Here is a 21,687-nt window from a genome sequence, read left to right on the forward strand (position 1 = left end):
ATTTCTCAAAGTTTGTCAAAGCAGTGATGTTTAAATTAGTGTGTATTGATTGTATTGATTTACATTTATCTGAATGAGAAGAAGTACAAGCAGGTACATTTCCTCAGATTAAACATGTAAGGATATGAATATATACAGTAATGAGGCTTCTAACCTTGTTCAGTACAATTACAGTAAGAGTTGTGCACCCTCCACTGGCCTAACACTGAATCTCTCCCACTGACTCTACTTAATTTGTCAGGGTCTAAATAGGTTTAAAAAGCACACTAATTAATTAGAGTCCTGCATCAAATTCCATACTTTATTTACTGTTGCAGTCTGAGGACAGAGGCTGCCAAAATAAAATTCAAAAAAATGAATTACAAAATAATTACATACTACTAAATGTACCAGGAAAATAAAATAAATACATTATTTAATAAATACATTGATATAACATTTAATGTACCAAAAATATAAATAAATAAAAAATGTATATTTTTTTACCTTTGTATTAAAAGATCAGTGTGTAGGATTTAGTGACATCTAGTGGTGAAGTTGCAGATTGCAACCAGCTGCATCCCGCAATGTGGCTTTCAGGTAACATAAAAACATGAAAGGATGTCTCTAGAGCCAGTATTGGCTTGTTTCTTCTAGGCTACTGTAGAAACTTAGAGGTGCACTTATTTATACTTTACTCTTATTAATTAGGCCGGTGCTTTTTAGTCATTCTGAAAAGTATACCTCTCTACCAAAGTAACAATATAATATTCTGTTTTATGAATGTTTGATTCCTGATGAGACATGAAACACAACGAGCCGTCATCAGTTGGGAAAAGGCATAATAAACATGTTGTTTAATAACAAAAAAATAACATTTAATATGGAGAATCAAATGAATCAACAGTTTGTGCTGGCATTGTAATTTAACAATAGAAAAGACAAAAGGCATGAATAGGACACTTGTAATGTACAGCAGTGGCTTTCAAAACAAAAAAATAATTCTTTCTACATTTTTGCCATCTGAAATCCTCATTTAACTCTATAATCTATCGAATATATGCTAAGGAGGAGAGTCCGAGCATGAATTTTGACTTCCAAATGATTAATAGTTAAGGTCTAAAGCTTATTTCTAATTTGGATTTTCAAAACTAACAACAATAGTAGGGCTGAGCCTGGGTCTTAATGTTGCAAGGATACACTGTTTACATGCAGAGGGATTAATCTCTGATCATATACTCTCAGGACACAGAAAAAGCAGACCATTATGTCAACACAAGCATTTTTTTCCCCATCATTGCATTTACCTGCATGTTGCAAATATTTGGTAGTCTACAAGGGCAGCACTTAAACATGGGAGAATGGATTGGACCACATGCAGTCAAAAGTTCAAAGATGAAAACAAACAAAAATTTTGGAAACTAACCAGAATTTCCATAATATAATTCTCTGGGAAAGATAGTTTCTCTACTATACAGTATTTACGCTCTATGTTATCAATAATATGTCAGTTCTATGATGCAATAAATAATTCAATAAGTTCTTAGTTCGCTCTTAAACTGGTTATTCAAAAAAAAGGGTTTTTGGACATTCCTGTATCTTTCTGCTTCTCTGATAAAGTGCAAAATGCTTAAAAACACAAAGCTGCACGTTTGCAAAAACCAAAAATGATTTTCTGTAAAAGCTCTATTTACAGTTGGAAGTAAATGCCAAACAGAAACAGAAATAACCCTACAATGCTGCCGACTCTTTCGAGGAGAACACAACGATATTGCATTGTGACATGTAACATTTCTGAGCTCTGAATTTCAGAGAAGTGTTGCAACAAGAGCAGGATTTGGATTATCACGAGCACAAAACACACACTTATATGATTATGAGTAACAAAGAGCTGCTAATTTGTCTGATCAATCTACTGAAAGATTTATGAAAAACCCCAAAATGATTTCACAGATTTCCTTTTGTCATTCACGCAGGCAACCATGAGCATACATACTGTGCTTCTACGGCCATACATAATAAATAATCTCTTCATCATATTTCATTAAGATCATTTTAAACAAACATAAACTCCAGTCTGCGTAACTCATATCTGCTGTTACAGGAGTGAACTAGGGATCAGCAGAAGAAGTTCAACTTGGCATCTTAGTGCCCCTTCAGTGTCTCTGTGCACCGACAAGTCCACAAAGAGAAGTCAGGGGTTATCATCAGTGCACTTATGAAGTCGTAATGTAAAATGCCCGCTTCTTCAAACAAAACATCCTTAAACACCCTTACTAAGACTACACGATGGCACTAGTTGATTTAGAGGTCATGTCAATTTTAAAACGTGACGGGCAAATATTCATACATGCTTCTTTCTTTTACATAGTCTCTGACAGTGTTATATGAGTGTTTGCACACGAGTATTATGGAAGACATTTTGACAGGCCAGAGTAGAAAAAGAACAGGTTTAAATAATAAAATGAATGATGGCCGAATTCCATTTAGCTGCTTTAGCTTCAGCCTCCTGGTTTTCTGCATGCTGGCTTTCTCTCTGTAACACTGCTCACATGAACACAAGAAAGCCATTGTGTTACTGTTGTAACCCTTTTCTTTCTGACTGACAGTGGAATATTTTTTGTCATATTTCATAGCTTTATTCCGTCATTCCAATTTTTTCACGACTTTGTCAGTCATTTTGTTCCTAAAGATTTCATGTCATTGTTTCTATTTTTATAATTATTGCTTTTTAAAAAAATGCAAGTTCAATGGTTTTCCAAGGGGACCCCACTCAAAAACACCCAATTCCACCTATGAAGTTTAAACAGATAAAATACACTAAATGTATCACACACAATCAGGCAGCTAGGAGAACTCTGTCAGTTATTTTGACGGGAGAGAATCAGATGCAGCAGACAAAATTTTGTCATGAGCTGCCTATTTTTCTTCTCGACAATAATGTTTTGTGAAGAAATAAGTTAAAATTTTGCTATGATGTTGTGTCTTACAGTACTTTAATGGGGACCCAAGTAAGTATTCCTCATATGTTAAATATATGATAAAGTATACATGTGCTTTTCCTACTATGACAGGTCAAAATTGAGTGAAAAAAAGCTTTCCGCTTACCCTACACTCGTTTACAGCCAGTAGCCAGTAAAATTAGAAGAACTGTGTTCAAAAAGTGAAACATTTCTAATTTTACAAACATTTATGTCTTCATATAACTTTGTGTTTGGGTACATTTCCTGAAATAAAAATCACTATGTCGTTAATTTATTTATCCAGGGAATTGGCAAGTTGTACAATTAAGGCCCACATATTTGGAAGCAATTCAAGTGAGTCAACCAATTAATAAATTCAATAAGTATGAGCATTTGAGGAAATAAACATTAAAGATTGTTAGTCAGTACTTAATACATTCCCAAATATGGATTTTAAGTTATAATGTTAATCATTACTCCCTGAGAGCATCTGCTTTCTGTGACTGTGTGATGTTACCACACCTGGTATTAAGTTTTTTTTGTAGTGGGAAGTTTTTTTGAGCTGGAAACTGATTAAATCTGGGGGATCACTGTGACCCAGAGGAAGTAACACTCAAAATGTAACCATACGCATCTTAGTTGCATCACCTTTCAATTGTGGTCTGGGGTCAGAATAACGATTCGGAATAATTCAACGTCTATACAATAACAGGTTAGTACCCTTCACCCACTCTCATGGATATGCGACATATTCGCCTGGTTGATTAAACCAAATTGGAATAAATACTTTTTCAGATTAAAGAGGATGATGAGACAACTTCATGACATCCTTCATCACGCTTGTCAGGAATTATCACCGTTTTAACAAACATCCTTCCCCCTTTAATATAAAACATACAAACGCACATTTGTCCACGGACTCTCTCTCACAATTTCTTTTCAAAGAAATATAAAGACTATGATATCCCACAAATCAGATGTATGGAAGTTTCCAATGAAACCACTGGCTCTCTGAAGAGACTGGAGTAATAGTGTAGAAGGCCCAGTCCTCGTGTGTTGGGAGCGCTTCATTCAGGTGTGTTTTCAGCAAGTATCCATGTCACTAAACAAGGCAGAGACAAGTCCTCACGCGTCTGAAACCACATGACTACAGTAGGCATTCTTGACACGCCACACAAGCAGCTGATGATCCGGAAGAGATGGAATTATTTTATCCAACCAGTCTCCCTCATTAGTACCAGAGATGCTGAAAATATCCTCTCACATTAAGTTGTGTTTGATGAACACAAATGAGTGAATGATGCTGGTTGTCAGTGTATCACAGAACCATGATTCAATCCGGTCTGAATGTGGTTACAGAATGAGCTGCGAGTCCTTGCCGTTCCCTTCCAGTCAGCCCGGTGTCTTAGTGACCCTCAGCTTCTTAGTTGAGCCCTGAATTGAGCTCTGTGTCTCTGGGCAGGGCACCATTGAGCTCCATAAGGCTATTGATTCCCAGATACCCGAGTAGAATCTCACTCCGGCGGTGGGAAAGGTTGAGGATGTCCTCGGCCAAGCACTGACTAGAGGTGAAGCGGACCTTGTCGTGATCAAACATATCTTTCAGGTACTGCACGATTTGTTGCTGCAGAGGAAAGGAAAGAAATGAGTCAACACCCACAAGGTCAGACATTTCATGGGACATAAACAGAAGAAAAACACATTTCTCCTCCAGAATCATTAGCCCCTTTCATAGTGCACTTTCATGTAGGGACATTTACGGCTCTGTCACGTCTCGCCTGCACTATGAACGCACCAGAAGCGGGATGCCGGGATCAAGTGATCCCACCAATTTTCCATCTCCAGAGGTAGTCACAGAGGCGGAAAATTGGTGGGACTGTTGGAAGCGGGACCACTATGAACGGGACATCCCGGCAAGGTGGAATATTTGACGTTGTGCATGACATCTAACACACACCTCCCACTTGGTCTGACAGTCATCCAATCACTGTTCACTGCGGCTGCTGTCGCTAACTGTGCACAGCGTCTGCCGTCGATCGTAAACAAACCAGCATCACTAACTGTACAAAGAGTGTCCGGTGCTTGTTGTACACAAATGGAGGTCGCTAAGTGAACACATTCTGCTGCAGCACATACATACTGTACTGCTACAGAGCTAACTGTGCAGCCTATTAGCACTTTGCTACTGCGCAGCACTGCTGCTGCTCTGTCGCACGTCACTATCGTCTCCTCCCACCTCGTTCAGCGACGCTGGACTGCACTATGAAGGTGCAGAATATCACGCCTTGGCGGGATCACTATGAACGCCCTAAGGCGAAAAGCCGGCACAGATCGTTTCATAAGTTACTCAGGAGTTCAGTTCCATGTTTTTACATTTTCTACCGTAAACTTTCCAACCAATAAGATACAATACTGTGAGTATATTTCCAGCCCTCAGCTGTTGTGAAAGTGCCCTTAGTTGTGTATTCTCTCACCTTGAAAATAGTGCACACTTCACTGAGGTGCTGCCTGGGTCCCAAAAACCCAAAAGCTAAAACTGGGCTCACATGTTCTGATATGGCATAGAAGTGGGAGATAAAACCATCAGGAACCTATGGAGAGTAGTAACAGACAATCAGGTATCAAAATCAAAGGAGTATGTAAACAAGTATGCAATAAAAAGTTTTTCATCTTTAAATGACCTCAAACTCACCATAAGAAGACGCCTTTTCGCTTTAAGGACGGACCAGCAAGCAGTTGCCAAAGCCTAACAGAAAGGAAAATACAACTATTAGAGTAACTAATCTATGAGTGGCATTATCAGGAATTGGTTTGTTTGTGTGTGTGTGTGTGTATTACCGTCTCTTTGAAGCTGTCAGAGAGCCAGCGGTTCCTCAACACAGCCACCACGGAGGAGGGAGGGCTCTCCAGGTCTTCAAATGCGTCCATCAGGATGAAGTCCAACACAATGTCGAAAAAGTTCATGCACACCACCTGCAGAAATCATATGGGAACACTATGTTGAAGTGATCGCATTTTCCCTAAAAAATGTTTTATATGTCTTGTCCAATAAATACACACACATAGACCTATGCCATTGTTTTTATCTTGATTCTTCTTTATTCACTTTTTAGAGAATAAAATCAGGTGGGGTAAAAATCACAGGTTTCATCACAATATGACATTCTATCACTTTGTGGACAATGATACAGTTCTTCACTGATTTCACAAAGTCTGTCACAGCACTATTTTGATTTGTTTCAATTCAGGGACTGTGATCGATACGAAGTGATATCATATGCTAACTAACACAGTCTGTTACATTTATAGCATCTCACAAAATGACCTAAAACTATGATTTTATAACTGAGCTTTATTACTGAATTACAGCTGTTGCATTGCTTCTCCTTACTTAGTGTCTAGCTGTATTGCCCTATGCAAACATGGAGAAGCAGCGTTCAGAATGATTTTAATGCATTTCATTTATGTTTTTTTTTAACTCTGCACTGGAACTTTTACTCTTAAATTTTATAATACTTTTAATATATCTTAGCTTCTGTTTTTGCTGTTTTTTCTTCCGTTTTTGTTCTCTCTGTTTAATTTTTAAGGTTTTCGTTCAATTGATATTTAAATTAGATTTGTTTCTCTTTGTCATGATGCTTTTGATGTCGATGTTGATGTTGTGATATGTAGTTGCCTTGTTGCTGAAATGTGCTATATAAATAAACTTACCTTGTCATAAAAGAAAACTGACCAAGGCACACACTGCTGCTTTCTAATCACTATTAGCAAAACATTAATAGATTCCAAAAGTACGGCGGGAATCGACAACTATAATAATGTTTACCCTACAAAAAAATACAACTTAAATCCTGAAACCGCTAATCATAACTTTGTAGAATCTTTATCTTACTCATTTATTGTATTACAGCATGTTTGTTTTAACTTCATTTAAAGCCTTGAAGATATATGCAACATTTGACTTTTTTGTCCTTATGGTTTCTAAAAGACATTATTTGTGTTTCCTATGTGAAATATATTGCAATGCATCTGACTGCAACAAATGTGCCACTTAAATGAAGACAGATTGTTTGCCAGTCACACAACCACCACCAGCATGACTCTAAAATGAGCTTTACACTGAGTAAAGTACAGAGTGGCCTGACTGTTGGCTGTTCTTCAGTTAAAATTTAATTCAGGTTGGCTGCTTGACATGAACTTGAGATACGACTGTGACCAAGTGTTCCTGTTCCCATGAATAAAGCAATGAACGGCATGTTTGCAGGTAGAACAGCATTGTGAGCAAAGAAGAGAAGATTTAACATGACACATGAGATGAATGACAGGATTACTCACCCCTCGGCCCTCCAGCTCCATCTTTGTGACGGCCCACGTTTCCTCCCTCTGAGTGTAAAGCAGCATGTCCTCATAGCTCTCCAGGAAGGCTTTAGGGCTCTGAAAAGAAATAATTACTTAAAGCTGTGCAAATATGTCCACAGAAGCAGAAACTTGTTTTACTTAAATAGGATAAGTGAAAACTTATAAATAGTGTTTTTACCTTGTTTGCCTTCACCATTAACCCTACAATCATTTGCTTCCCGGTCTCCATGAAAAACGTGCGGTGAGTTTCATCTAACAACAGGAGCTGGAGGGAAAAACAGCAATATTGATTTATTTTCTGTGGTGTTTTGTTTAATAATGTGGTTCAATACTACATTCAGCTCCACAGTTAACCTGAAAGTTAATACTTTTTCTCAGAGGAGGCAGGGAGGGATTAATCAATGCAAAGGAAAGAAAAATCTTTCTCATGGACAAAAATGAAATGTACTGTACCAGCAACATCCGCACTAATCCCCATTTTAAATTCACTCCTATCCTAAAAACACAGCTGTATATACCCGCTTTTAATTATTGGTCAAAATGTGTATATCATCATTATTAAATTGTTATTTTATTTGCTTTTATTATACTTATTCTATGATTTATGTTTATTTTTAAAATAAATGTATAATTTTTACTAGAGCCCGCCAGATATATCTGTTGACAGATATTATCAGCAGATATCGGCCTATTAAAGGCCTATAGTATCAGTGTATGTGCCGTCATGAAAACTTTTTTACACAATACATAATGCAGAAAATATTGCTTGCCGTGATTTATTTTCTTTAATAGTCAGCGGTTGACTGACAATGAACAGTAATGATGTTTATGTAGCCATTTATTGTATTCCTATTTCTTATTTATTTTCTCAGTTATCATTTACAGAATTGGCTGACAATGTAATATGTTGTTTGTATATTGTAGAACAATGTTAAACTTTATTTAATAACGTTTTTATTGTTGAGAAAGTAGCTCTCAAGTAGGGTGGTGAACAATCAATGCACAATCCAGATTTTTAAAAAAGTACATTTTTATTCCAGCTCAAGAAATTACTATATCGTCCACCATATTGGTTATCGATTAATTTCCCCCCTCTAAAATCAGTATCAGTCTGAAAAATCCAATATCAGTCGGGCTCACATTTTCACATTGATATTTGCAATTGCCCTCATACTTTATCTCCTTTTTCAAAGTTTTTCATTGCTGTTGCTTTGTTCTAAGTTTGTACAAAACTCAGACTTTTAAAAGTGCTATACAAATAAAGTTATTTTCAAATATAAACAAATAAAGTTGAATGCTAGCTTAAATCCAGCTGCTCAATTGTCTATTCATGACATATAAAACACTGGATTAAATTTTCTTGCCAGTAGAGATGTTTTCCTGAAGAACACAGCTTAAAAAAAAGGAAAAAGTACAATCCATTTTCCTAAGTATAAGGCACAGTGTGAGCCATCTCTCCTGATTGCAGCTGCAGCCTTTTACATTTGACCTTGGAGCTTTTGTCTGGATGTTCAACAAAGAAACCTGACTCAACTTGCCTGTGGGTGCTAAGACTACACCAGCACAAAGGCGGCATAACACAAACTCTTTGTTTGTTAGAGTGTGACTCAATATTTCTACGAAGGTGTCATTACAAGCACTGTTAAAGATCAGAGATGAGGATTCTGACAAAAAGAGAAGGTGATCTAGCACTGCTAGCTCCTGCTGCTAATTTAAAATCAAAATAATTGCAAAAACAAGTAATCATGTGAAGCTTTGGCAACTAGTTGTGCTACAAACCATTATTTTTTTATGATCTTCAAAAAGAAATTAATTATAAAAATTGCAGACAAAATGTATGTAATGTACCCTAGGTGAGAGTCTGAGGAGCTGAAACAGACCTGGAATGCTTGTCTCACACACTGGAGCTTGGCAAGGAAGTCTTGGTCACCAAAACATTCAAGTAATTCAGTCCTGGTAAAAAGAGAGAGATAGGTATGGAGCTCCATGAAACATTTGACATATTATCATCTTATAAAGCTGAGAGATGTATGGCGAACATGTAAGCAAATAAATATTGGCAAATCTAGCAGGCACAGAGCAACATTAGCTTAGTTTATTTGATTTTGTGTTTCTGGCCATTTAATGAAGTCCAAAATTTACTCTCCCTTTAGCTCTGTTTTAAGTCTCTAGCAACTCATGAAATAAATATGTGTTTCTTTAGCTGCTATATGCTCCATTATTTCACACGCTCTGTCTGCTGTTTGGTGCTAGTAACACAGCGTACAGAAGCTTTATTATCACAGCTTTTTGTTGCAAACAGCTGTCTGCTACATCTGGAAAGAGAGCAGTGAGGGTGAACAAAAACAGCTGCCAAAGTTGCAGCTTGTAAAATCTGGCTGAGTCACTACATTTAATCCACTGTTAGTGTAACTTTAAATATGCAGGTACACTTGAGTTACCTTAGAGTCCTATAGGACACTTTGCCCTCCCGGACCTGAGACAAGGCTTCTTCATAGAGAGCTGCTGGCTTTAGTGGCTGGTACGCGTCTTCTAGAGACATGGCATCAAACAGCTGCACAGAGAAAACACACAGACATCAGTTAGATCAGTAAGGGCATCTGTAAGACATAACAGTGTACTTGATATAAATAATAGGGGGCCCTGGGAGTCAGTCAGGGCCATAATGTACCATGTTTTGCTCTTATTTGGGTCATTAAAGAGAACAGGAAAGGAACTAACCTCTGCGGCCGAGAAGAAGGACTCATCAGAGGTAACAGTAGTCGCATCATCATCGTGCAGTCTGTGGTAACTCTCCACTTGAGGCAAGATAAGAGTTCCTTCACTCTCTGCCAAAGGAACACCACAAACTCTAACTGACAGGGCAAGAACCAAAACACAAATGTACTTAACAGAAACATAAAATGGTGTGCCCCTACTGTAAAAATAACAAACAAAACTCCTACATCAACAATGAACCATAACAAGTTCTTTATGGCAGTCCAGCACCCTCGTTATTCTTCAAGCTTGAGTCTGTAATTCAAATAATTATTAATATTTCTACCATATTTAAGTTCAACAGGTCTCTTACCGAAATCTGCGAGTACGCTGTCTGATGGGATAGTGCTGCCAAAGTCCTCTTGTAGGTGGTACGCCCTGTGCAGTAATGTTTCCAACTTCTCTGCAAACACTTTATTACGGGTTTCAGCCTATAATAAAAAGGAAAATAGCATAAAACAAGTCCAAAGTTACTTCGGTAGAATATAATGAGGAGCTTTAGTCAAGGATCAATTTAATTTATTTCGATTGTACTGCATTGGTGCTGTGTAGCCATCAAGAAGCCAAGTACAGTAAGTAGAACACAATACTGTATCAAACTAGAAAGCAATCCAACCATGTACAAGAATGTCATGCAGTCTGTATTGGTAGTTATTGTTTGATGGTTACCAAAGGAAGCTCTGCACACACTGCACCCTGCAGAGCGAGACTGTTGTTGCTGGAGGTTGAGTGGGTGTGATGGCGAATATTCAGGGCCTGTTCCCACTTTCGCAGAGCTTCTTCAAACAGCTCCATTCCTATCAAGAAAAGAGCGATAAGTCTTAATCTACTAATAAACAATTTTTTTGTGAGCTGGACAATCAAAACTTGGATATAAAAGTGACAACAAGTGGTACAGAGCTGCAGATTTAGCTGTTATTTATTCATCCCAGCACTGGGGTGATTCCTACTTTATCAAAAATATTGCAAAATGCAGGTTTAAGTGACCTGAGTCTGTACAGTTCTAAAATGGGAAACAAAGCCCAGGGAACTCAAATAGTTCAAGCAAGATAATCCAAATACCAAACCATGGATTATTTCCTAGATTTACCCCACTTGTTCTACATTACCAACTGCAGAAAATTCATGCTTCCTTCTCACAATGTAGAAAACGCTGTATTATAGTTATGGCTACCATAACATGTTAAAAAAGTCACCAAAGCAGGTAATTTTGTGTCATGATCAATTGTTATTACTGGCTGAAAGTGATGAGACAAAGTAGAGCTCGGTCCATCACCAAATATCTCAGGTAACACAGCAAAAATCGTATGTTAAATGTTTATAAAACCAGGAGTAATAGTAAATACTGACCCATTACATAGAGATTCTCTGCATTTGCATCCTCTATTGCCCCTGACTCTTCCACCACAGGCTCTGTTTCCCAGGGGGTGGATGCATTGGCAGATTGATTTGGAGAGCTTGGGACCCGCATCTATTTTAGAAACACACACATACACATTACAGATTAGGGAAAAAAAGCAAAAATGACACCAAATGAGTTGTAAATTGTAAAACTAACCGATGCCAGGCTGTGTGAGGAACTTGAGTGTTTACTGGGGGCCAGGGAAGAAATGCCACTCATGGTGTCATTGCTCCGAGTGCTGGGACTCATCATCTGTCTGCCAGGAAATGGGCCTGGGGAGAGAAAAACATTTTCTTGTTTGAGCATTTCTCACACCAGAAAGCACTAAGCAGTTTCAAAACTTTCAATGTGACTTTTGCTCCAAGCTTTAAGTCATGCACACCTCTCTTTAATGACGAGGGTCTTCCTGTCTTCATCAGCGCCTCAGGTATTCCCACTGTCTTCTGGCCCTCCTTCCCTTGAGTTACCTGCTTCCTTTTCCTCCCCCTCCTTTTCAGCTGATGAGCAGTGAGAGCCAGAGCTACACTGCCCAGTGCTGTGGCAAACAGCACCTTCTTCAAGCTCGGGGTAAGCTTCAGCTGGGAAAATATGGACTGAAAGCAGAAGAGGGAAATGTAAATTGAAAGGGATCTACTTAACATCAACCCAGCCATCATTACTTCATTTTTTATTGGGCAACGATACTGAATAGTGCATGTGTTTAAATATGCAAAACGTAACTGTACTTGCAAAGTGGTTTACCTGCCCAAATGTGGAATAGAGAAACACAGGTATCTCTGCTACAGTCATGGCCAAAGCCTGGGCGATGGACATCCCGTCTGCTCGTTTCATTGACATCTCAGAAACTGAAATGCCTTCAGGCCACAGATCTCCGAACCTCTTTCACATTCACCCTAGACGAGGTCTCGTCTCTGCTCCAAGATCAGCCAGCTCAGGGCTTGATGAAGAACCGTCTGTCGTCATCCACTCCTGAGCTTGTGCTCCACACTGGTCCAATGTCTAATTGTAGATTTATTACCCTATAATAGATAAGACATGAGTTTGGAAAAATGATCTGAGTGTATCAGCCTGTTTTTTTAAGGCTCCATTACATTGCACAGACTTTTTAAAGACAAAGATATGGCATCAACAGACACAGGTATCACTGCAACAGTGCTGTTGGCTCCAGGGCAAAACTGTTGAGACACAGTGAATCAACTTGTAAAGGTCCATGGTTTAACCTGTGAAAAGCAGGCTAGCATTATCTGTTAAGCAACAGACCAGCAGCTTGACATTGTGCCAGCTACTTTCCTATCTACACTGTCTGGTATGCAGACAGTGTAGCCAACCTGCCCACACCTACATGGCAAACACCAGATGCGGCTTCAACATGAGACTAAGGTTTCGCTCTGCAAAACTGAGTATTACAATGAAAGATCACATAAACAATGCTTATTTGTAATGGAGAGGTTGCTAGAGTCTTGACTTTAAGGTGAATAGCAAGCTAGTCAGTTAGCCCGTCCAGGTAGACAAGAATCAACCTTGCCACCGTTTTTTTTCACGTTACGTAAAATACAACAAGCCATATCTGTATTTGAAAATGTTTTAATGGCAGGCCCAAATCAGCACTAGCAAGCAGGCAACAGCCTTAACAGGCGAGTATGCTAATGTAAGCTAGCACACTTAGCTAGCCTAGCTCAGCCTCATCTGTCACTTCACATCACAGCATCATCCGGTCAACCAGACACTGGCTGTGGGGCTTAAAACTGACACCTCAGAGGCTTCAGCAGCTACGTGTACCGCTAAACACCGGCACAACTAATAACATAATCCCTCTCATAGGTACATACCGTGAGCATCCAAGGGGCCAAGGAAGGACATTCCTGTGTCACAGTCAGTGAAAGCCGCACACTAGCTTTTTGGTCCGGGGCGGTGCTCTAAAAACGTAGGGATATTGACGCAACCAGAAGCAAATGGAGCGAGGATAACGGAGGTTGACTTTTTTTCTTGACCAATCGGATGGATTGTAGGCGGGGTGACAATCTCTTACAATCCAATCAGGTCGTAGATCAAAGAGCATCGTGCCTGAATTGACAAAAATGGTCAAAGTTTCCTGTGATGCTTTAAAAAAAAAAGTAATTAACAACGACATGAAAGATATACAATACATAAAGCAATAATAATGATTATGCAATTAAATGCCTAACAACCAAACAGTCAAAGTAGGTAATTTTCTTGGTAGTTTTGCTCCTGACCTGGACATAACATTACATTTAGACAAGAATTGAACACTAAAACGATTGGCTGGTACAGATATTCGCCTTTATTATAATAATATTTTTTTTATAATCAAGCATGCAAAGACAATCTAGCCAGGTCTTTGTGGATTATCGTAAATAGCGGTTTTTTTAGGATCGGATTCTTTTTTTTTTTGTACAGTAATTTCCGCGAATTGTGGAAGGCAAATTTACGTACGAGCGGCACTTGAAGGCGACATTACGAAGTTGCCACAGTAACGCACCAAAATAGAAATAGACTGTTTCCGGTTTGGGCATTTACCTTTCAGAATAAACACACAAGAAGTGCGTTGACATAATACTCTATCTCTTCTGAAGCAGATTAAAAATCATTTTGTACGTACTTTACGTTATCATGTAAAGCCCGGTTCTTATATACATCCATATCATATCAGCTATTTCCTGCTTGAATTAGTTTTGCGTTGTATGTGTTCAGATGACCCTTTTGTTGTGGAAAAGTCATACCGGAAGCCTTATTGTGAATAGAGTGGAGTTTATTAGGCGGGGCCTAGAAATCGTTTGTAGGCTACTGTGTCAACTTATCGGTTGCGACAACAGTAAACAACCGAACGAATTTCCGATAATAGTTAGTTTAAACATGAGGTCGATTATAGCGGAATAGCGGACCTGTTTATTTACCAGGTGATAAAATCGGAAAGTAACGGATCCTTGTTTTGATAGCACTCATTAGAAGAGAGACTGAGAGCAGCCATTAAAATCTGCAATTATGAATTCATTTGATCATGACTCGTCCATGGCTGGGCTTGTTCATCTGGCCGCATCTGCCTCAAGTTAAAGGGCTGGAAAAATGAGTGCCGCCGGGCTCTCTGGAACAGGGCTTTCCCAAAAGCCTTGATATGAACTATCAGGTACGAGCCCGTTATTTATTTAATGTGTGTATATTAGATGGATGTCCAACCCTAACCCTATGTGTGTCTGTTTCATTTTCCCCGGCCTTTACAGATGTTCCGCTGGCTCTGCCTGCTCAGCCTGAGTCTCTCTCTGTTGTTATGGTTTGGACATGTGATTATACGGGACAGTCCACCACCGCCGCCCGCAGTGCAAACCACCGGGCTCAGGGGCTACATCAGGATCACCCCCGGCAGGATGGACCAGGTGAGAGGCAGGGCAGGTGTTACACAGAAAGCACAGCTTGCAGAGGTTTGGGCCCAGGTAATAGCTCGTTAGTTAATGATGAGCACAAAAATATTTTGGGTACTTCATATCTTATCCCTGTTAAAATAATCATGTTTTCAAGTTTTGCAGGAAACACAAAAAACTTCACTTAAAGTGTAACATATGACATGTATTGATCATTTCACTCAAAAAGGATGTAACAAAGGATGGCTATTGGCATAGTAATAACACTGTGTGTAAATTATGTAATTTAAGAGAAATAAATGTGACTTAGGCAATTTTTTGAACATGCCTTTGTGACTTAAGCAAGATATGGTAACACTTTATTTTAAAGGTAAGAGTCACACAAGCCTGTCAGAAACATGACATGACAAATATCATGAGCATTAATTTTACTTTAAAGTGTCATTAATGTTCATGACACATCCCATGTCATGTTTATGACACGCTCATGTCACTCTTATGTAGACATCTTAGAGTAAAGTGTTACCAATATTAGTGTCAACAATAAAAAACTAATATACTAAACTGATAACTAAACAATCTCCCTCTAGCTCTTCTTTGTTGGGTTCTTATCTGATGCCTATGACTGTGGCAAATCGTCAAAGAAGTGATGATCTTAAAGGGGTAAAATCACATGATCTGATCAACTGAGGATGTAGGCGATTTTACCATAGGTGGTCGGCGTCATGAGATGATTTAGGCAAAAAAAACTATTTTGAAAAAAAATGACTTAGGCGATTATTTTAACAGTGTGACAATATATTGTGTTTTAGTTTCATATCTTGTCAGGAATTAATGGTCTTTCTGTGTTTATCTAATATTGCCCTGTATGTACATAATGTCCAGAAACAGTGAAGGAAATTACAATTATTTTAATTATTAATTAACCTACACATTTTTTATTTTTTTGATAAAGGATTTAATTGGCTAATCATTTGTTCTATAAAATGTTAGAAAACAGTGAAAAGGCCTGTTCCTATTTCCTGAAGCACAAGGTGACATCTTCAGATTCAGACAAGTTTAATTCAATATAGTTTAAGACAAAGAAAGTAATGTATGTCCCCAAATAAAAAGCTGGAACAGCAGCTAAATGGTTACTGAAATTGCAAACAATTTATATTTATATTAATTACGTTATTAATTGTCACAGTTCTGTGTAGGACGATTTTTAGTGATGACATTTGTTTTCTTTATATACAACAAGTAAGACATCCTTCTTATATTACAGAGCTTTGATCAGTTATCCACATAGAAACACCACCTGTAAATAGGCACGATAACTATTTTTAGATGTGTTAGATGATATATTGTCCCAGAAATTATTTTGATAAACAATAATATTGCAATTTTATTTCAATTTTCAGTTTATGACACTGATAAATAATATAATATGATTATAATGCATGTACACCCTTTCAAAGAGAAAAGAACATGTTATTCTTAAGAATATTCACACAGGAATGTGAAAAAAATATTAAAATATATATATATAACAGACCAGAAATGACAAACCTGCTTGTAAGCACAACAGGCACTAACTAGGTCAGCTAATCATTATGGCTACATAATGATCATAAAGATCGTTATGTCTACATATCAACTGATAGTCGATATTGTAATTACAGTGACAGGCCTGGTTCTAGTGATGTGCTGCTGAGATTAAAACAAACATATCAGACGAGTGCTGGTTTCAATTTTGTTTCTTAAATCAGACATAAAATACATTTTTTTTTATCGATCTACAGTAATAACAGGTAACAGGCCAGCTTCACATTGAGACTTAATAGTTATGAAAAACTGGAACAATAACTACTGAGTTTAACAATTAATTTACTATATGTATGAAATCTTAAATAACTTTCTTATTCTGTCTTCTTTCTTAACAGTTACTGTACATGCACTGCAACCAGTGTGCCTTGGTCTCCAGCTCGGGTCAGATGATCGGAGCTGGCATCGGCGAAGAGATAGACAAAATTGGATGTGTGATGCGGATGAACAATGCACCCACGCAGGGGTTTGAAACAGACGTAGGGAGCCGCACCAGTATTCGGGTCGTATCTCACACCAGTGTTCCCCTGTTGGTAAAAAACGAGCACTACTATTTCCAGCAATCAGCAGACACCACATATGTGTTCTGGGGTCCTGATAGGAACATGAGGCAGGACGGGAAAGGGCATGTCTTCAATACTCTCCTGAGAATAGCCGAGAAGTATCCAAATGTCAGGATCTACGCCGTGACCAGAGAGAAGATTCAGTACTGTGATGGTGTGTTTCAGAATGAGACTGGAAAAAACAGGTAGAGTGGGAGTTTAATGTCTCAGTCCTATAAATGGAAGTCTTGTCTGATGCACTGTTTTTTTGTTTTCTGTGTGTTTCATTAAAGTAAGAGTCAGTGTTGGAGAAAGTATTCAGATGCGTTATAAAGTATGAATACCATACTAACAAAATTCAAGTAAAAGTCCTGCATTGAAACTGTGTAACCTAAGTATAGGGCTACAAGTTACTTGTTTTTTATTATTATTTTCATTATATATTCATCCAACGGTCATTTTCTCAATTAATCGATTAATCATTTGATCAATAAAATGACAGAAAATTGTGAAAATGTCCAAAAGTCAAAAGGGATGTCTTTAAATGTCCTCTTTTGTCAGCCCAAAACCCAATTATATACACTTTAATATGATATAAAACAGAGAAAAGCACAAGTTTTTTTTGCATACAAAAACTATTTTTTTAATACTAAAATACAGGCTGTATACAACTATACAACTTAAAACATTTATTACAAAATCAAATTAACAGGCAAATATGTGGAAATTATTACAAAATGAGGAGTAGAAAATTAATTTTTTTTTCTTCATTTAATACAACTCGAAGAACGAAGCACATCAATCCTTCCAATCCACCAGTCCATTTTTATAAGGTTTCATTTACCACTCCCAATATCATCAACAGGGTACCTGAAATACACAACGCAATGTGATTAAAAACTTTGATAACCACTGAGTACATACAACAAATCTGATTAAGATATTTCATCAATTGCTTTTGTAGTATTTTTTCAGATTGTAAATAGACTTTTTTTTTTTTTTTACTGTCGATTTCAATTCACATTGACAGTCACAGCTCCATTCAAAATAAGAAATTTCCATGTGTACTAAAAACAAAAGAAAAGGTGTGGAACAATTACACATTTTAGTTAAAAACCACACACACAGTGTAATTGGGGTTATTTACAATGAATCTATTGCATAGTAATGTAAACAATAATTGTAATGTGCAGCTGATAACTGGCCTTAGTATTATGCTTTTATTTTGTTCACATGAGAGTTTGGTGTCTCACTCAGAATGAAGACCGGAGCGTTTCTCAGCACTGGATTCTTCACAATGATTCTGGCTTTAGATCTGTGTGACAGCATCCATGTTTACGGAATGATCGATGATAACTACTGCAGGTGAGACATTTTACATAATGACCCCATTTTATGAGCTACAATGGAACTCAGAAATGTGAAGTATTTGGTTAAAAAAAAAATTAAAAAGGCATGGAACAATTTACAAACACAAACTATACACATTTTTGTTATGAACCACATTGTATTGGGGTAATTTACAATTAACCCATAAGAACCCAGATCCAGTAATCCTTAAAGGAAAATTATGGGGGATATACCACAGACCAAGTGGACCACATAGAACACATAATGATGTTTAAAAAAAAAAAAAAATCTACCCCTAAATGCCAAAGATCTGTGATGTGACATATATGATACATTAGGTGTTTATGGTATTTATGTTTATGATATTTCTTATTTTCAAATACAAAAACTAGACACATTTTCTGCTTACAGAAACACAAATTTGCCTTTTTCTTTGCATCTCCACAACATTTATCAAAATTGTGACATTAATAGTGCTGTTTAACAATACATTTTTTGTCAGATTTGTTTTTAAGTCACAAAATAAGAATAGATCAATAATAAATAAAACTATTTTCCTTTTTGTTTGCATCTCCATAACATATGCATATAAATTGTGACTTTAATTTGGTCAGGAAATATGGTCAGTAACAAAAATAAGCTTTTTGAAATTAGCTACTTTTTCACATTTCTGTTCTGAATATGGGAGATTCTGGAAGATTTAAAGTGTTTGTTACACGGGTGTCACCATGGGTTCTTATGGGTTAATATATTGCATAGTAATATAGACAGTAATCCTGTAATGTGCAGCTCAATTTTAGGATTTTATTTATCTCAGATGATTTTATGATCTATAATCTAGCACTGTAAATAACTAACTGTGGTCCTTTGCACTTCTTGACAGTCGAGCCAATCACAGTGTCGTTCCTTACCATTACTATGAGAAGAACCGTATCGATGAGTGCCGGATGTACAGAGTCCACGAGCACACACAGCGCGGAGGCCACCGCTTCATCACTGAGAAGGCCATCTACGGCAGATGGGCAACACGGCACAAGATGGAGTTTAAGCACCCCTCATGGAGCCTCTGAAGAGTGTACTCCAGCTTTTATTTGGAATTTTACTTTTTTACCAACAGTTTTTTAAGGAGGAGAGAGTCCCATTTCATACAGGCCCATAGTGGATGAAATAGTCTCCAGCCATAACTATGAAATAAGGCTTTAGATTTACCAGCGTTCAGCTGGTAACGGGTGGTCAAGTTCTACTCTCAGTATTACTGAATACTTATTATCTACAGCCATATATCAGTGTAGATATTGATAAAAAAAAAAACACTAAGCCACAAAACTAGACACTAAAATCAGTTCATACCAAAGCTTACATTTTTATTTCTGTATACCTGTGCCTTGACTTTCCGTTTTATTCTGCACAATGTTTTATTTTATGCTGCTGTCAGGCCTGCAGCTACAATACATACTTCTACTCTATGAAACAGGAAGTGTGTTGTTTAGGGCTGCAGCTAAAGACTTTTTTAAGAATAAGATACCATGTGTTTCAAACAATACAATCTACGTTAATTATGTATTTGATAGTATTTGAGAAAAAAACAGATCTACGGTCAGATTTTCAACCCGAGGCTGCACTGATGAATCAACTGGTCTTTAACAAGTTGCTCTTATGGCATTTGAACCAGCATTATCTGCAGGATGCTTTTTTTAAAGAAGAAGAAAAATTATCCTATTTTGTTTGCCTGAGACTAATTTGTTTTGTTTCGCCATGGTATTGAAAGAGACATCAAGTATGGTTTAAATTGAAATATTCTGGTATCATGACAGCCTTATTTTAGTAGTGATTAATCTGGCATTTATTTTCTCAATTGATAAATCCTTTGGTCTTGAGATTGTCAGTAAATAATAAAAAAAATGAAATGACCATTGCTATTTAACTGTTTTGTTCAACCATTTGTTCAAAAGTTATTGAATTTACAATAATGACAGACCAAGAAATTCAAATTAATCAACGACCAAAACAGTTGCTGATTAACTTTCTGCCAACCAATTTAATTAACTGATTATTGACTAATCGTTTCAGTTCTAATAGTCTTGTTTGTAGAGTAGACCAACAGCAAATGAACAAATGAACACCCTGCATCATGCAGCTTCAGACTGATTCTTCATAAAATACTCACTGTTATTTTTCTATGTTGTAATATAGAAGCTTTAAGTTGGGTGCTTGCCCTGACTGCAACCAGTTCCAGTGTTTAAGTGCTTGCAGTAATTGTATTAGTAGTAAGCTTTTCATTTAACCACTACATATTTTGTTAATGTGAACAGTGTCCAGATATTTCCATAAGGAGCTGAGTGCCATTTAACCCAAAGAGAGATCATGCAGTTTGTAGTCACAGGGAGGTACAGCGTGTATACTGGCATGTGATGATATAACCAACTAACCACAGAGCAGACAGTATTAAAATGCAGAGAGGTCTACTCTCCACCACTTTCTTTTTCAGCATCACAGACAGCAGTCCTCTCATACACAATCGCTTTCCAACAAACAGTATTAAATACAATTAGTAAGAGGAGAGAGTACAAAAAGATCTTTGGGTTAGTGTTTATTATCTGTGTTTGAGGGGAGATCTTTAGGGACCCATCAGATTAATTAAAAGGCTGATGGGTCTAACTGTGCAGATGCACTGCTGCCATTCTACCACTAGGTGGCAACCTATGTGTGACAGAACTCTGCAGAAAGTTTAATGGTTTCTGTTTGGTCTGTAATAAAACCCTAGATATTCAGAAGAAAAAAACAGTATTTTCTGCCATTTTATATTTAGAAAAATTACTTTAAAAATTAATAAATTATCAAAATAGTTTATTGTTATTCTGCTGATTGAACAATCAATTAGTTGACTAGTGATTTCAGCTCTACCATAAAAAAAAAAACAAGTTTCTTGTTTATTTTCCCCCTTTATATTGTGCTGCTTGTTTACAATGAGAAAAACATAGTGTTGCCTTTTTAGTCGCTTAATGCTTATTTTGTGACTAATTCCAAAGACTGTATTGGCATTTGCACTACTGCGCAAACTACTGTGTCAAAGTATTTTACTGTGATTTCCATTTTAGCCAGGAATTGTTTAAATTAAAACGTAATATTGATGACTTTTTGGTAACCACAAGTGGTCCACTTATGTTGTGAATTGTTGAATGTAAACAGTAAAAACGAATTACTACAGGTGGGTGTCAACATGAATAAATGTGGTGACAGTCTGTATATGTAAGAGCTTGAATTTGTATCAGAATACAGAAATGTTCTTTGTCTCAGTCCTATTTTAGACAACTTGAACGGTAGCTACATGTGAATTCAGGTAACGGCTTCACCCTCAGTCCACCCACATG

General features: G+C 37.3%; 2 protein-coding genes across 3 annotated transcripts; one reads left to right on the top strand and one right to left on the bottom strand.

Annotated features, from left to right (window-relative positions):
• Window positions 1-814: 814 nt before the first annotated feature.
• miga2 (mitoguardin 2) lies at window positions 815-13,432 on the bottom strand. Of its 2 annotated transcripts, none has more exons than XM_059357722.1 (16): window positions 13,290-13,432; window positions 12,202-12,479; window positions 11,843-12,053; window positions 11,617-11,732; window positions 11,409-11,529; window positions 10,728-10,855; window positions 10,372-10,489; window positions 10,023-10,156; window positions 9,743-9,855; window positions 9,182-9,254; window positions 7,480-7,566; window positions 7,278-7,376; window positions 5,781-5,915; window positions 5,635-5,688; window positions 5,417-5,533; window positions 815-4,566 (listed from the first exon to the last, which is right to left on the bottom strand). In XM_059357722.1, exons 2-16 carry the CDS (start codon window positions 12,295-12,297, stop codon window positions 4,366-4,368), a joined length of 1,803 nt encoding a protein of 600 aa, XP_059213705.1. In that variant the 5' UTR covers window positions 12,298-12,479; window positions 13,290-13,432; the 3' UTR covers window positions 815-4,365. The 2 variants fall into 2 exon arrangements, with proteins under 2 accessions (XP_059213705.1, XP_059213706.1); XM_059357723.1 differs by having other exon boundaries at window positions 10,023-10,129; window positions 13,290-13,431.
• An 811-nt stretch (window positions 13,433-14,243) lies between these two features.
• st6galnac4 (ST6 (alpha-N-acetyl-neuraminyl-2,3-beta-galactosyl-1,3)-N-acetylgalactosaminide alpha-2,6-sialyltransferase 4) lies at window positions 14,244-20,542 on the top strand. The gene is made up of 5 exons (XM_059357724.1): window positions 14,244-14,605; window positions 14,700-14,852; window positions 16,763-17,172; window positions 18,224-18,331; window positions 19,200-20,542. Exons 1-5 carry the CDS (start codon window positions 14,594-14,596, stop codon window positions 19,384-19,386), a joined length of 870 nt encoding a protein of 289 aa, XP_059213707.1. The 5' UTR covers window positions 14,244-14,593; the 3' UTR covers window positions 19,387-20,542.
• The last annotated feature ends 1,145 nt before the right edge of the window (window positions 20,543-21,687 follow it).

This window comes from Centropristis striata, chromosome 19 (genome assembly GCF_030273125.1).
Source record: "Centropristis striata isolate RG_2023a ecotype Rhode Island chromosome 19, C.striata_1.0, whole genome shotgun sequence".
Lineage (NCBI taxonomy): Eukaryota > Metazoa > Chordata > Actinopteri > Perciformes > Serranidae > Centropristis > Centropristis striata.

What these genes read in the sequence shown, in the direction of transcription:
- miga2 (XM_059357722.1), bottom strand. Translation starts at nt 12,297, where the DNA reads ATGTCAATGAAACGAGCAGACGGGATGTCCATCGCCCAGGCTTTGGCC. An exon ending in ACCCTCGTCATTAAAGAGAG is followed by an intron (nt 11,733 to 11,842) that starts GTGTGCATGACT and finishes TTCTCTCCCCAG; the next exon opens with GCCCATTTCCTGGCAGACAG. An exon ending in CCTCACACAGCCTGGCATCG is followed by an intron (nt 11,530 to 11,616) that starts GTTAGTTTTACA and finishes TTTCTAAAATAG; the next exon opens with ATGCGGGTCCCAAGCTCTCC.
- st6galnac4 (XM_059357724.1), top strand. An exon ending in CCCCCGGCAGGATGGACCAG is followed by an intron (nt 14,853 to 16,762) that starts GTGAGAGGCAGG and finishes CTTTCTTAACAG; the next exon opens with TTACTGTACATGCACTGCAA. An exon ending in AATGAGACTGGAAAAAACAG is followed by an intron (nt 17,173 to 18,223) that starts GTAGAGTGGGAG and finishes TGTCTCACTCAG; the next exon opens with AATGAAGACCGGAGCGTTTC.